The sequence below is a fragment of the Anomaloglossus baeobatrachus genome, chromosome 9 (genome assembly GCF_048569485.1).
Source record: "Anomaloglossus baeobatrachus isolate aAnoBae1 chromosome 9, aAnoBae1.hap1, whole genome shotgun sequence".
NCBI lineage: Eukaryota > Metazoa > Chordata > Amphibia > Anura > Aromobatidae > Anomaloglossus > Anomaloglossus baeobatrachus.
In genome coordinates, this window is record NC_134361.1 from 183,907,502 (window position 1) to 183,924,517 (window position 17,016).

General features: G+C 44.0%; 1 protein-coding gene across 1 annotated transcript in view; it reads left to right on the plus strand.

Annotated features, from left to right (window-relative positions):
• LHX6 (LIM homeobox 6) overlaps window positions 1-15,311 on the plus strand; it is a 209,697-nt gene extending 194,386 nt beyond the window's left edge. The window contains exons 5-9 of the mRNA XM_075324911.1: window positions 14-114; window positions 195-290; window positions 12,715-12,889; window positions 14,564-14,667; window positions 15,177-15,311. Coding sequence (XP_075181026.1) covers window positions 14-114; window positions 195-290; window positions 12,715-12,889; window positions 14,564-14,667; window positions 15,177-15,311 — 611 coding nt within the window. The remainder of the gene's footprint in view (window positions 1-13; window positions 115-194; window positions 291-12,714; window positions 12,890-14,563; window positions 14,668-15,176) is intronic.
• Window positions 15,312-17,016: the final 1,705 nt, after the last annotated feature.

Sequence of the window (17,016 nt, forward strand, 5' to 3'; positions counted from 1 at the left end):
ATCTGTATTTCAGGCAATGGGATTACTTTGGAGGGGGCAGTACCGTCAGAACAAGATAGCCAGCCAAAACCAGCAAAACGGGCCCGAACATCTTTCACAGCAGAACAGTTACAGGTATGACATCCACTGCTGGGTTTAATGGTAACTGTCAGGGCATGTACCGGTATTTGCCACTAATGTGCTCTCTGTCCCAGGTGATGCAGGCACAGTTTGCTCAGGATAATAATCCCGATGCCCAAACACTTCAGAAACTTGCAGATATGACGGGACTGAGCAGAAGAGTTATCCAGGTCAGTATAACACGTGCACTAGTGTTTATTTTCCTTGAGCTAGAACATCAAATGTTTGATCATTGTAGATTACACCCCTGAAACCCTCACAGATCAGGCAAATCATGGCACAGTGGTCTCGTCACTACAGTACTTGGCACAGTGGTGTCTTCACTAGAGTTGTTGGCACAGTGGTCTCGTCACTACAGTACTTGGCACAGTGGTCTCACTAGATTTGTCACAGTGGTGTCTTCACTACAGTACTTGGCAAAGTGGTTTTGTAAACTACAGTACTTGGCACAGTGGTCTCATCACTACAGTACTTGGCACAGTGGTGTCTTCACTATAGTACTTGGCACAGTGGTGTCTTCACTATAGTACTTGGCAAAGTGGTGTTTTCACTATTGTACTTGAAACAGTGGTCTCATAACAACAGTACTTGGCACAGTGGTGTCTTCACTAGAGTTGTTGGCACAGTGGTGTCTTCACTATAGCACTTGGAAAAGTGGTCTTGTCACTACAGTACTTGGCACAGTGGTGTCTTCACTACAGTACATGGCACAGTGGTCTTGTTACTACAGTACTTGTCACAGTGGTCTTGTTACTACAGTACTTGGCACAGTGGTGTCTTCACTATAGTACTTGGCACAGTGGTGTCTTCACTATAGTATTTGGCACAGTGGTGTCTTCACTATAGTACTTGGCACAGTGGTGTCTTCACTATAGTATTTGGCACAGTGGTGTCTTCACTATAGTACTTGGCACAGTGGTCTCGTCACAACAGTACTTGGCACAGTGGTGTCTTCACTAGAGTTGTTGGCACAGTGGTGTCTTCACTATAGCACTTGGCAAAATGGTCTTGTTGTCACTACAGTACTTGGCACAGTGGTGTCTTCACTACAGTACTTGGCACAGTTGTTTCGTAACTACAGTACTTGGCACAGTGGTCTTGTTACTACTGTACTTGGCACAGTGGTGTCTTCACTATAGTACTTGGCACAATGGTGTCTTCACTACTGCACTTGGGACAGTGGTCTCGTCACTACATTACTTGGCACAGTGGTGTCTTCACTATAGTACTGGGCACAGTGGTCTTGTTACTACAGTACTTGGCAAAGTGGTGTCTTCACTACAGTACTTGGCACAGTGGTTTCGTAAATACAGTACTTGGCACAGTGGTCTTGTCACTACAGTACTTGGCACAGTGGTGTCTTCACTATAGTACTTGGCACAATGGTGTCTTCACTACTGTACTTGGGACAGTGGTCTCATCACTACAGTACTTGGCACAGTGGTGTCTTCACTATAGTACTTGGCACAGTGGTGTCTTCACTATAGTACTGAGCACAGTGGTCTTGTTACTACAGTACTTGGCAAAGTGGTGTCTTCACTACAGTACTTGGCACAGTGGTTTTGTAAATACAGTACTTGGCACAGTGGTCTTGTCACTACAGTACTTGGCACAGTGGTGTCTCCACTATAGTACTTGGCACAGTGGTGTCTCCACTATAGTACGTGGCACAGTGGTGTCTCCATTATAGTACTTGGCACAGTGAGGTCCCCAATATGATTATGGCAGGGACTGCAGGTTTGCCACATTGCCATGAATGTTTGCTGTGCCAGGTATTGTAGTGAATGACCCACAGCCTTTTAGTCCAGTGATTGAAATAGGTCCTAAACAATAATACATGAATGGCTAATCAATTACAACCCCAATTCCCAAAAAGTTAGGATGCAGTGATTACAATGTAAAGAAAACAAGAATTAAATGGCTTGGAAATCTCCTATAGCCATATTTTATTCACAACAGAACATAAAACACAAATCAAAAGTTGAACATTGCACATTTAATTTGAAAAATAAAAAAAACCCTCATTTAAAAATTCATTGCAGCAACACATCTCCTTAACAAAAGACTGAAAAATTGAGTGGTACTAATGAAAAATAGCTAGGCGGTAAATTTTTAACTAAGTCCCATGACTGTGTATAAAAAAAGCATGTTAGAGAGGCAGAGTCTCTCAGTAGCAAAGATAGTCAGACGTTCATGTGTGAACAACTACATCAGAAAATTATGAAAAAAATTCAGGAAATTATTCCTTAACCTGAAAATGCAAAAACTTTGAAGAGGATAAAAGCTCATTTAAAATGAACTGAGGCATAATGGAAAACGGTTTTATGCTTAGGTGAATCAAATGTTAAGATGATGCTTTATGGAAACTACTGATGCCTTGTCCTGCATTCTCAAAAAGAGAAGAATTATTGAGCTTGTTATCAGTAGACGCATCTGTGAAGCCCCACAGGTGTTGTGTCGGTGCATTACCTTCAGGGACTCCACTCGGCTGGATCTCCGTCACTGGTAGGAAATCTTCTGTTTGATCGTGACGCCACTCTCAGTATTGCGGTCAGTGGGGACCGCCACTGCAGGTTAGGGGTGCCTGGGGCTGATGATATGTGCAGTCAGATGTAGTAGCCTCCTGAGAGTGAGGCATGCCCCAGGGTCCAGTGTAGATGCGTAGTACTACAAGTCGCAGAATGACTCACACAGGCAGAACTGTCTTTCAAGGGCTTTACTCACATTTGATGGCAGGGTGAGTAGCCCGGGCGTAGCTGAGATGAACCAGGTGGGAACCAGGTATCCTTCAGGCTGACTTTATGAGGGTGACTACCAACTCGCCTTCCTTAGCCCTTGGTGGTTTGGGGTGACCCCGACTTTGAGTCCCTATGGGGGTCACCCAGGGAAGATGCTGCAGCCTCTCTCCCCTTCGTTCGCCGTGTGCTTGTCGCCTGGACCAGGCCACTCCAGCTGCTTGCCTCCTGTGACCTATGGGCCCTAACTGTGGCTACGTGGCTGCGGCTTTTGTGGTGTTGTGGCGTGGGCTTTGAGAGCCCCACACCGGCAGGTTTAGCAAAAGAAAGCTGGATCTATCTCCGCTTCGGGATCTGCCGCCCGTTTGGGCCTGGTACTCTCTAGCAGTCTCCTTACTTCCCACTCCGTGCTCTTTCTTTAGCTGAAGATGGCTTTCGGGTAGCACTCCTAGTTGACCGTTCTCCCCCGTCAGTAGCCACTGCGCGGGCGCTGTTAGACAGCAACAGCCCCACAGGTCTGCTCCTCACTGAGCCCTATGGAGTTCTGCTCTAACTGACTCACTGCTCCTCCTCTCCTGTTCTTGCCTACGCCACCTAGCAACCAGACTCTCTTACCACACCCCTTGAGAGGAGATGGAGGCTTTTGGCCCCCTCCACTATTCCAGTGAAGGTCAAGGCTTTTCCCCCTCCTGGGATCCCCAGGGGTCCTCTCATGGGTACATGTGTGAGAGCTGATTACTATGCGCCTGTGTTCCACACCCCGGTCAGCCTTCTGGATTACCTGTATTGTACTGTCCCCAGCATGGGTGCAGTACTCAGTGGTGCCTGACCAGGTCAGGGGCGCCACACATCTCTCACGTCACGGGCAGCTTATGCATCTTAAAAGGTGTTATCAATGCTGAGCATTATATAGAGCTGTTAGAACAACACATGCTCTCTCCAGACAATGTCTATTTCAGGGAAGACCTTGCATATTTCAGCAAGACAATGCTAAACCACATATTGTATCCACCATAACACCATGGCTTTACAGAAGAAGAGTTTGGGTTATGAACTGGCTGCCTGCAGACCAGACTTTTCACCAGTAGAAAATATTTGGTGCATTATAAAGTGAAAATCTGGCAAAGACCCCAGACTGAGAAGAATGTCATATCAGAATGGGACAACGTTCCTCTCCCAAAACTCCAGCAATCAAGTCCTTAAATCGCAGACATTTACAGACTGTTGTAAATAGAAGAGGGGGCGCTACACAATGGTAGACATGGCTTGGGCCCCAATTTTTTGAGATGTGTTGTGGTCATCAATTTCCAAATGAGTTAATATTTTGAAATGAAATGAAAAAATGGCCAATGGTCACCTTCTGATCTGTGTTCTATGTTCTGTTGGGACAGTGGCAGACACAGATAGAAAAGGGCCCCGTGCAAGAACAATATATGGGACCTTTTTATCCATTAACACATCAAAATGCAAAATTTCTCCTACTTTGAAGGTGGAAATGGCCCCCCCTGACCTATCGGGCCGCTGTGCGGCTGCACAGGCTGCACCAATGATACAAGTGCATCTCAATCAATTAGAATATCATCAAAAAGTTAATTTATTTCAGTAATTCAATACAAAAAGGAAACTCATATATTATATAGAGTCATTACACACAGAGGGATCTATTTCTATATATTATAGAGTCATTACACACAGAGGGATCTATTTCACGTGTTTATTAAATATTATATAGAGTCATTACACACAGAGGGATCTATTCCTATATATTATATAGAGTCATTACACACAGAGGTATCTATTCCTATGTATATTATATAGAGTCATTACACACAGAGGGATCTATTCCTATATTTATTATATAGAGTCATTACACACAGAGTGATCTATTCCTATATATTATATAGAATAATTACACACAGAGGGATCTATTGCTATATATTATCTAGAGTCATTACACACAGCGCGATCTATTCCTATATATTATATAGAGTCATTACACACAGAGAGATCTATGTCTCTATATTATATAGAGTCATTACACACAGAGGGATCTATTCCTATATATTATATAGAGTCATTACACACAGAGGGATCTATTTCACGTATTTATTATATATTATATAGAGTCACTACACACAGAGGGATCTAGTGCTATATATTATATAGAGTCATTACACACAGAGGGATCTATTGCTATATATTATATAGAGTCATTACACACAGAGGGATCTATTCCTATATATTATATAGAGTCATTACACACAGAGGGATCTATTTCACGTATTTATTATATATTATATAGAGTCACTACACACAGAGGGATCTAGTGCTATATATTATATAGAGTCATTACACACAGAGGGATCTATTGCTATATATTATATAGAGTCATTACACACAGAGGGATCTATTTCTATATATTATATAGAGTCATTACACACAGAGGGATCCATTTCTATATATTATATAGAGTCATTACACACAGAAGGATTTATTTCAAGTGTTTATTTCTGTTAAGGTTGATGATTATGGCTTACAGCCAATGAAAAACCAAAAGTCATTATCTCAGAAAATTAGAATATTATATAAGACCAACTGAATAAATGATGTTACAAACAGAAATGTTGGCGCCTACTGAAAGGTCTGTACAGTAAATGCCTCAATACTTGGTCGGGGCTCCTTTTGCATGAATTCCTGCATCACTGCGGTGTGGCGTGGAGGCGATCAGCCTGTGGCACTGCTGAGGTGTTATGGAAGCCCAGGTTGCTTTGATAGCCGCCTTCAGCTCCTCTGCATTGTTGGGTCTGGTGTCTCTCATAGATTCTCTATGGGGTTTAGGTCAGGCGATTTTGCTGGCCAATCAAGCACAGTGATACTGTGGTTAGTAAACCAGGTATTGGTACTTTTGGCAGTGTGGACAGGGGTTAAGTCCTGCTGGAAAATGAAATTTGCATCTCCAAAAAGCTTGTCGGCAGAGGGAAGCATGAAGTGCTCTAACATTTCCTGGTAGACGGCTGCGCTGACTTTGGTCTTGATAAAACACAGTGGAGCTACCTCAGCAGATGACATGGCTCCTCAAACCATCACTGATTGTGGAAAATTCACACTAGACCTCAAGCAGCTTGGATTGTGGCCTCTCCACTCCTCCTCCAGACTCTGGGACCGCGATTTCCAAATGAAATGCAACATTTACTTTCATCTGAAAACAACACCTTGGACCACTGAGCAACAGTCCAGTTCTTTTTCTCCTTGGCCCAGGTAAGACGATTCTGGTGTTGTCTATTGGTCATGAGTGGCTCGACACAAGGAATGCGACACTTGTAGCCCATGTCCTGGATACGTCTGTGTGTGGTGGCTCTTGAAGCACTGACTCCAGCAGTGGTCCTCTCCTTGTGAATCTCCCCCAAATTTTTGAATTTCCTTTCCTTAACAATCCTATCAAGGCTACGGTTATCCCAGTTGCTTGTGCACCTTTTTCTACCACACTTTTTCCTTCCACTCAACTTTATTAATATGGTTGGATACAGCACTCTGTGAACAGCCAGCTTCTTTAGCAATGTCCTTTTGTGGCTTACCCTCCTTGTGGAGTGTGTCAATGACTGCCTTCTGGACATCTGTCAAGTCTGCAGTCTTCCCCATGATTGTCTAGCCTACTGAACCAGACTAAGGGACTGTTTTAAATGCTTAGGAAGCCTTTGCTTTGTGGTAATTATTCTAATTTTCTGAGATAATGACTTTTAGGTTTTCATTGGCTGTAAGCCCTAATCATCAACATTAACAGAAATAAACACCTGAAATAGATCCCTCTGTGTGTAATGACTCTATGTAATATATAGAAATAGATCCCTCTGTGTAATGACTCTATATAATACATAGGAATAGATCTCTCTGTGTGTAATGACTCTATATTATACATAGGAATAGATCCCTCTGTGTGTAATGACTCTATATAATATATAGAAATAGATCCCTCTGTGTGTACTGACTCTATATAATATATAGAAATAGATCCCTCTGTGTGTAATGACTCTATATAATATATAGGAATAGATCAATCTGTGTGTAATGACGCTATGTCATATATAGGAATAGATCCCTCTGTGTGTAATGACTCTATATAATATACTAGCTGTACTACCCGGCTTCGCCCGGGTTAATAACTGTTGTTAACAAAATAGAATGTAATACAAAAATGAATTCTGCACACAAAAACCACAAAACAGATAGAAATGTAATTATTAAAAGGCAAAAACTAAGCTAATAGAAGCATTTCACAACATATATTTCAACACCACAGATATTCCATACAGATTTAACTAAATTGGCCAAGTAATGTGCTCCGTCTGTCTCTTTCCCTGTCTGTCTCTTTCCCCATCTGCCTCTTTCCCCGTCTGCCTCACTGTCTGTCTCTATCTCTCTGTTTCTTTCCCCATCTGTCATATTCTAGGTCTGTCTTTTTCCAGGTCTGTCTCTTTCCCCGTCTGTCTCTGTATGTCTCTTTCACCGTCTGTCTCTGTCTGTCTCTTTTACAGTCTGTCTCTGTCTGTCTCTTTCACCGTCTGTCTCTTTCCCTGTCTGTCTCTATCTCTCTGTCTGGCTCTGTCTGTCTCTCTCTATCCGTCTCCCCACCGACATCTTATTACCTCACATATAAGCTTCTTATACTAACAATGTCTTTTGTTCCTATAGCAACCAATCACAGCTCCTACTAATAACCTGTAGTTCCAGGCTCCATTTTCTTTAATGAAGGCATGTTTTTTGGAGAGTAACTGTAAAGCGCGGGGTTAAATTTTCCTGTCAAAATATAGTCTACAACGTTCCCTGGGTCACATGAGGTGTCTGTGCAAAATTTTGTGATTGTAAATGCGACGGTATGGATACACTTTTCGTTTCACTTTTTCCCCATTATGTAGATAGGGGCACAATTGATTAGTAAATTGGAACGCACAGGGTTAAAATTTCGCCTCACAACATAGCCTATGACACTCTCGGGGTCCAGACGTGTGAGTGTGCAAAATTTTGTGGCAGTGGCTGCGACGGTGCAGATGCCAATTCCGGACATACACACACACACATTCAGCTTTATATATTAGATAGAAATAGATCCCTCTGTGTGTAATGACTCTATATAATACTAGCTGTACTACCCGGCTTCGCCCGGGTTAATAACTGCTGTTAACAAAATAGAATGTATTAACAAAAATGTATTCTGCACACAAAAACCACAAAACAAATAGATAGAAATGTAATTATTAAATTGTTTCACATGGTGAAATGTGTGCTGAGGGTGTTATATGTTTTAAGTACGTGGTAGTGTGTGGTGCATTTTGTGTGTGTGTGTTCATATCCCCGAGTGTGGTGAGTATCCCATGTCGGGGCCCCACCTTAGCAACTGTACGGTATATACTCTTTGGCGCCATCGCTCTCATTCTTTAAGTCCCCCTTGTTCACATCTCTGCAGCTGTCAATTTACCCCCAACACTTTTCGTTTCACTTTTTCCCCATTAGGTAGATAGGGGCAAAATTGATTGGTAAAGTGGAACGCGCGGGGTTAAAATTTCACCTCACAACATAGCACCCGGCGCTGCCCGGGATAGTAACTGTCTCTCTGTTTCTCTCCCATTCTCTGTCTGTCTCCCCCTCTGTATATATCTCTCTGTCTCTATCTCTTTGTCTGTCTTGTCTCTTTCCCTGTCTGTCTCTGACTGTCTGTCTCTTTCCCTCTCTTTCCCTGTCTGTCTCTGACTGTCTGTCTCTTTCCCTCTCTTTCCCTGTCTGTCTCTTTCCCTCTCTTTCCCTGTCTGTCTCTTTCCCTCTTTCCCTCTGTCTCTTTCCCTGTCTGTCTCTTTGTCTCTTTACCTGTCTTTGTCTGTCTCTTACCCTGTCTGTCTCTTTCCCTCTCTTTCCCTGTCTGTCTGTTTCCCTGTGTCTGTCTCTGTCTCTTTACCTGTCTGTGTCTGTCTCTTAACCTGTCTCTCTCTTTCCCTCTCTTTCCCTGTCTGTCTCTTTCCCTGTCAGTCTGTCTCTTTGTCTGTGTCTGTCTCTTTGTGTCTGTCTCTTACCCTGTCTATGTCTGTTTCTTATCCTGTCTGTGTCTGTCTCTTTCCCTGGCTGCATTGTGACACGCCAACATTCCATTTAAGGGCGTGGCTGCGCATTCTTCTGAAGTTCTGGCTGCACTGTGGCTCCCAGTTCCATTCGCTTTAATGGAGGCAGGTTTTTTGGTGAATAACTGTAAAGCGCGGGGTTAAAATTTCCCCTCAAAACATAGCCTATGACACTCTCGGGGTCCAGAAGTGTGAGTGCGCAAAATTTTGGAGGCTGTAGCTGCGACGGTGCAGATGCCAATCCCGGACATACAGACACACACACACACATACATACACACACACATACATACACACACACATACATACATACACACACACACACATACATACACACATTCAGCTTTATATATTAGATATAAGAATATATCCCTCTGTGTGTAATGACTCTATATAATATATGCATTACCCTTTTTGTATTGAATTACTGAAATAAATTAAGTTTTTGATGATATTCTAATTTATTGAGATGCACTTGTATGTCCGCCCGTGTTATGCCTGCTTTACACGCATCAATAAATCTTTCAATCCGTCGTCGGGGTCAAGTTGTAAGTGACGCACATCCGGCATCGTTCGTGACGTATTTGCGTGTGACACCTACGTGCGATCAAGATTGAACGCAAATATGGTGATCGCATACACGTCGTTTATTCCTCATACATTGGACGTTTTGTTGCACGAACCTAGTCAATTGAAACGTGTGACATCATACGATTTTGGTGTCTGATGCTATGTGCGCAGGTGTGCGCTCTGCACCGCAGCTTAAAAAAGGTCCGCTTCAGAGCGCAGCTGAAAAGCTGCGTTCTGAAGCGCCTCACAATGTCTGTCATTCACTAATCTCTGTCAGTCGGTTACTATCTCTGTCCCTCTCTCTCTGTCCATGTCAGTCTATCCCTCTTACCCCCCCTCTCATTCTCACCGATCCCCGATCCCCGGCGCGGCTCTGCACGGCGTTCACACTGCTCCGGCGGCTTTTACTGTTTTGAAAAAGCCGGCCGCCCATTAAACAATCTCGTATTCCCTGCAATCCCCGCCCACCGGCGCCTATGATTGGTTACAGTGAGACACGCCCCCCACGCTGAGTGACAGGTGTCACACTGCACCCAATCACAGCAGCCGGTGGGCGTGTCTATACTGTGTAGTGAAATAAATAATTAAATAATTAAAAAACACGGCGTGCGGTCCCCCCCAATTTTAATACCAGCCAGATAAAGCCATACGGCTGAAGGCTGGTATTCTCAGGATGGGGAGCTCCACGTTATGGGGAGCCCCCCAGCCTAACAATATCAGCCAACAGCCGCCCAGAATTGCCGCATACATTATATGCGACAGTTCTGGGGCTGTACTCTTCCCGATTTGCCCTGGTGCGTTGGCAAATCGGGGTAGTAAGGAGTTATTGGCAGCCCATAGCTAATAAGTCCTAGATTAATCATGTTAAGCGTCTATGAGACACCCTCCATGATTAATCTGTAAATTACAGTAAATAAACACACACACCCGAAAAAATCATTTATTAGAAATAAAAAACACAAACATATACCCTGGTTCACCACTTTAATAATCCCGAAAAAGCCCTCCATGTCCGGCGTAATCCAGGATGCTCCAGCGTCGCTTCCAGCTCTGCTGCATGAAGGTGACCGGAGCTGCAGAATACACCGCCGCTCCGGTCACCTCCACACAGCAACTGAAGACAGCCGCGCGATCAGCTGAGCTGTCACTGAGGTTACCCGCTGTCACTGGATGCAGCGGTGGCCGCGGGTAACCTCAGTGACAGCTCAGCTGATTGCGCTACTCACCTCAGTTGCTGCGTGGAGGTGACCGGAGCGGCGGTGAGTAGCGCGATCAGCTGAGCTGTCACTGAGGTTACCCGCGGCCACCGCTGCATCCACCGCTTGATCCAGGTAACCTCAGTGACAGCTCAGCTGATCGCGCGGCTGTCTTCATTTGCTGTGTGGAGGTGACCGGAGCGGCGGTGTATTCTGCAGCTCCGGTCACCTCCATGCAGCAGGGCTGGAAGCGACGCTGGAGCATCCTGGATTACGCCGGACAAGGAGGGCTTTTTGGGGCTGATTAAAGTGGTTAGCCAGGGTATATGTTTGTGTTTTTTATTTCTAATAAAGGATTTTTTCGGGTGTGTGTGTTTATTTACTGTAATTTACAGATTAATCATGGAAGGTATCTCGGCGAGACGCCTGACATGATTAATCTAGGACTTATTGGCAGCTATGGGCTGCCAATAACTCCTTATTACCCCGATTTGCCAACGCACCAGGGCAAATCGGGAAGAGCCGGGTACAGTCCCAGAACTGTCGCATCTAATGTATGCGGCAATTCTGGGCGGCTGTTGGCTGATATTGTTAGGCTGGGGGGCTCCCCATAACGTGGAGCTCCCCATCCTGAGAATACCAGCCTTCAGCTGTATGGCTTTATCTGGCTGGTATTAAAATTGGGGGGGAACCGCACGCCGTTTTTTTAAATTATTTAATTATTTATTTCACTACACAGTATAGACACGCCCACCGGCTGCTGTGATTGGGTGCAGTGAGACACCTGTCACTCAGCATGGGGGCGTGTCTCACTGTAACCAATCATAGGCGCCGGTGGGCGGGGTAAACAGGGAATACGAGATTGTTTAATGGGCGGCCGGCTTTTTCAAAACAGTAAAAGCCGCTGGAGCAGTGTGAACGCCGTGCAGCGCCGGGGATCGGGGATCGGTGAGTATATGAGAGAGGGCTGCTCAATTCAGTTACTCAGGAGTTTAGCGGTCACCGGTGAATCCTTCACAGGTGACCGCTAATCAGGGCGCGACACAGACAGAGCCGCAGCATGACAATGAAGTCGGGTGAAGTTCACCCGAGTTCATTCTGACAGTGCGGCTCTGTCTGTGTCTGCTGTCATCTGCCATTTAGCTCTGCTACATGGCTGTCTGTGGCTGCTGTTAGCGGCCATGTAGCAGAGCTGAATGGCAGATGACATAGTAAAAACGCATCCCTACACATTACACACGCTTGGCAAGTCAATAAATAAAAAAAAAAGGTGCCCAATGCATACGTCACAGAACACATGATCTAAAGGATCGCACACAAAATTGATCAATTTAACATAGACTACTAACGCTCGTGTGACAGCAAATGAACGACCTACGTGCAATCTCATTCAATCGCATATGCGACCTGGGCGTGTCACATCGCATACGAGATCGCACACCTAATTGTAAGGTGTAAAGCAGGCTTTAGGAATATGGCTAAAAGAGATTTCCTGATCATTCTCGACTTTTTGGAATTGGGGTTTTAAAAGCTTCCTTTGACTATAAAAGCTGATCACTTCGGGTGAAAGAAATGGGGCCCCATGGTATCAGCTGATTGCCAGATTAGCTTCTGTTTAGAAAAAGAGTTGACTGGGGGAGACCATTCCTTTATTTTATGGTAATTTTTCTTGCGTATCATGATTGGGACACTTGAGGATGATGCAGATGCTCTATATAACACATAAAGAAACAATAGGAGCTTTCGATTGTCACCATAACTGTTACTGATGGTGGAGAACATGGATAAATGCGCCAATATATATATATACATTGTCTGTTCTGGTAATCAGTGTTGTTAATCATCAGTATACCATGTCCTTGTCAAATGTTCCTTCAGTCTCCAGCAGTTGAACACATATACTTATTGTTTCCATAGTTTGTATCATCCATAACTGATACAATGTGTATTTGCTGATTTTTTTGTAAAACAATTTAAAATCCCCAGGTTTGGTTTCAGAACTGCCGAGCACGACATAAAAAACACACGCCTCAGCATACAGTGCCTCCACCCGGCCCTACACCAACCCGTCTCACCTCTTCACTTTCAGATGACATTCACTTCTCCCCCTTCAGCAGTCCAGAAAGAGCCAGAATGGTGACATTACATGGATATATAGAAAGTAAGTACCTGCGTGTTTGTATAATCACCTGTATATAAGTCCAGGACTTATATATCGATGACTTCTCCTGTCCTACTATGCAATCAATATCAAATCGGTGAAGGTTGGACACTCAGCACCCTTTCTACAACTTCAATGATCAGCTAATTGCAGCTCTCATTGAAAATACATAGTGTATTGAGCTGGAACAGCACAGCTCAATAACCTGTGCAGTGGCTGTACATGGATACTGCAGATCAGAACCTATTAAAGTGAATGGTAAATGAGTGGCAGTACCTCAGTCCATTCTGTAGGCTTATAACATAGGTTCGCACTGTTATAGGCTGTATAAACGTCATAGAGTGTTTTACCCTAATACTACATTTGTCAAACAAACCCTTTAACCCTAGAATGCATACCTGGGCCTCGCAGGCCTGCTAGGTCATTTGTTTTCTATGGTAGATTGAATTGCTTGCGCGTTCTAGGGTTAAATAGGCCATTTTAGACCCCCTTGACATGAGGCAACAAAAGATGCCTTAAAGGGGTTTTTCCTCACCGTTATGCCCCCTCCTGAGCCTTCCAGATTCCTGCTTCCTGAATGATTAACAGTTCGGAAAAGCGACATCATTGAACCAATGACTAAAACTGTGCGCTGTTCAGTGCTGTAAGCAGAGGCAGCATCGGAGTAGCACAGGGGTACTAAAGCTGGACACACCCAGCAATAGGGCCAGCTCCAGAGCAACACTTTGCAGAAAGCTTGTAAGCGCTGCACAATGCTTTACAGAAAACTGGTAAACGCTGCACAATGCTTTGCAGAACACTTGTAAGCGCTACACAATACTTTGCAGAGAGCTTGTAAGTGCTACACAATACTTTGCAGAGAGCTTGTGAGCGCTGCATAACACTGCAGAAAGCTTGTAAGCGCTGCACAACGCTTTGCAGAAAACTTGTAAGTGCTACACAATACTTTGCAGAGAGCTTGTAAGCGCTACACAATACTTTGCAGAGAGCTTGTGAGCGCTGCATAACACTGCAGAAAGCTTGTAAGCGCTGCACAACGCTTTGCAGAAAACTTGTAAGTGCTACACAATACTTTGCAGAGAGCTTGTAAGCGCTACACAATACTTTGCAGAGAGCTTGTGAGCGCTGCATAACACTGCAGAAAGCTTGTAAGCGCTGCACAACGCTTTGCAGAAAACTTGTAAGTGCTACACCATACTTTGCAGAGAGCTTGTAAGCGCTACACAATACTTTGCAGAGAGCTTGTGAGCGCTGCATAACACTGCAGAAAGCTTGTAAGCGCTGCACAACGCTTTGCAGAAAACTTGTAAGTGCTGCACAACACTTTACAGAGAGCTTGTAAGCGCTGCACAACACTTTGCAGAGAGCTTGTAAGCACTACACAACACTTTGCAGAGAGCTTGTAAGCACTACACAACACTTTGCAGAGAGATTGTAAGCACTACACAACATTTGCAGAGAACCTGTAAGTGCTGCACTCCTTGCCTCATTCCCAGTATACACTATCTAGGATAAAGATCCTGGATAGTGTATACTGCCATTACTCAACCCTTTCATACAGTATCTGTGTATATTAGTGAAATATATATATTTCAGTGCATCAGATGTGTTGCTTATCTAATGGCTGCCAAATCACTTATAGTAATAGTATCTTTTGGAATTGCCCTTTTTCAGGTCAGGTACAGTGTGGGCAGGTGCATTGCAGACTCCCCTATGCTGCTCCTCCTGTGCATCTCAAAAGTGACATGGAAGCAACGCTGTCCAACAGAGGAGACAAGGTAAGAAATGACGACTGGGGGTGGGATGTTAGGTACCCCAATTCTTATTCAATTTTAGTCCACATATTTTTGAATTGTTCTCTGTCTGTAAGCGTCCTTATCCATGATTTCCAGTTCCCACATGTATAACATTAAAGGGATACTGCAAGAATGTGACAAAAATGGCTGCTGTGGTATATTTTAAGCTACAACCAGTCATGACATGTGATTAGGATCAGTTGCAGCTTGAAATATGTGACGGCGGCTATTTTTTCCACTTTCTCAGAAAACCCCTTTGAGGGTACTGTTCCACTTGTGTAGGACTCCTGCGAGTTTCACATCGGTATCACCCTGCACGGCCTGGATGTCTGGACACGAGCGTGCAGCTGGAAATACATGCAGCCGTCCCGCTCCTGTCAGGAGATTGTGCGTCGTGCCGGGTAATACCGATGCGAGACTCGCCGAGTCATACACAAGTGGAACTGTACCATAAGAGGTAGTTCTAGAATTGAACTTTATTCCCTATCTAGTTATACAATGACCAATACTCAGTATTTAGAGAACCAGACTCGACCTCTGCTCCATTCACTGTCTTTGGGGTTGCTGAATTTCGCATACTCCGGCAGTTCCATAGACAATTAAAGCAGCTTTATGAAAGTGTCTAAAAGGAAAACTTTGATAAATCTGCCCCATTAAATGAAGCATTAGTTGGGTAGGGGAAAACCTTTACATTGTCTGAATAACCTTTAAGGTTTTTTTTTCCCAACCAAATAATCCTATTATCTCCCTCAGATTAGAGAATCTCACATTATTGCTTTTGCGCCTTTTTTGTTTTGTTTAGTTCTGTGTAGTTTATTCCTGTTTTCATTCATATTTTCATTTGTCACAAAATTTTTTTACAAATATACACCAGTCCCTGACGGAACGATTTTATGTCCCACAGAAATTTTTTATCAATCGTTATGCAAATCAAAAAAGGTCCGTGTAGCCTCTGTTAGGAGTCTCAACACAGAAAATAGCCAGATACCCCTACAGGAAGGACCTAGCCAACGAGTGGCTCTTTTTAAAGAGACCACCATAACCACCATATTAAGTGGCCCTTTTAGTCAATATCAAACTCTTTGACAAGTTTAAAGATATGACAAGGGAAATGCCATGGCCAGGTATCCACCCACAGACAGCTGTTTCGGGTTATTGCCCCTCATCAGTGGGGAGTAGGATTCTGGCTAGGTGGGAGCAATGCCTAGTAGACCTACAAGACAAAACAATCACTGATCTCGGGGAGACCAGCCAGAGAAAACACTGCCGGCAGCTAGCAAAGGCGCTCAACACAGTGAAATCCTAGGTGCATTGCCCCCTGGGAATTATGCAAATCAAAAAAGGTCCCGTGGAGCCTCTGTTAGGAGTCTCGACACAGAAAATAGCCAGATATCCCTCCGGGAAGGACCTAGCCAAGGAGTGGCTCTTTTTAAGGAGACCACCATAACCACAATATTAGGTGGCCCTTTTAGTCAATATCCAACTCTTTGACGAGTTTAAAGATATGACAAGGGAAATACCAAGGCCAGGAATCCATCCACACATTCCCTTGTCATATCTTTAAACTCGTCAAAGAGTTGGATATTGACTAAAAGGGCCACTTAACATGGTGGTTATGGTGGTCTCCTTAAAAAGAGCCACTCGCTAGGTTCTTCCCAGAGGGATATCTGGCTATTTTCTGTGTCTAGACTCCTAACAGAGGCTCCACGGAACTTTTTTGATTTGCATACTCCCCAGGGGGCAATGCACCTAGGATTTCACTGTGTTGAGCGCCTTTGCTGGCTGCCGGCAGTGTTTTCTCTGGCTGGTCTCCCCGAGATCAGTGATTGTTTTGTTTTATAAATCGTTATGAGATTTTGCAAAATGTGCGACTTTTCCACTAAATTGCTGTCAAAAATGTTACAGACAAAAAGGTTGATGATTTTTGACATTCACAAAAACTCTTGAACTATGTGAGCCAGTTTGAAAACAAAAACAAGTACCAAATACTACAAGAATAAAAAGAAAAGTGACTTCAATGGAGCCTGTCAGGTCCGCTATGGCCGTCCAAATCAATCGCAGTCACATCTGTATAACTACATTCCCTGCCTAACCTGCCCTGTATAATGTTATTCACTTAACTCAATGTTTTAAAAAAGTATTTATAAGATCCGCTTTTCCTATATTAATTAGGTCTTTCACTAGTCGATGGGGAATTAATTCTCTCTTTCAATGTTATCACGCCTTTGTGGGTGTGACACATGATTTCCATGAGGCGGCGTCACCGCCATCTCCTGGTAATCTCACGCATGCGCGCGGCTTTGTTCACTCACATTGAGCTTCTGAAACTGG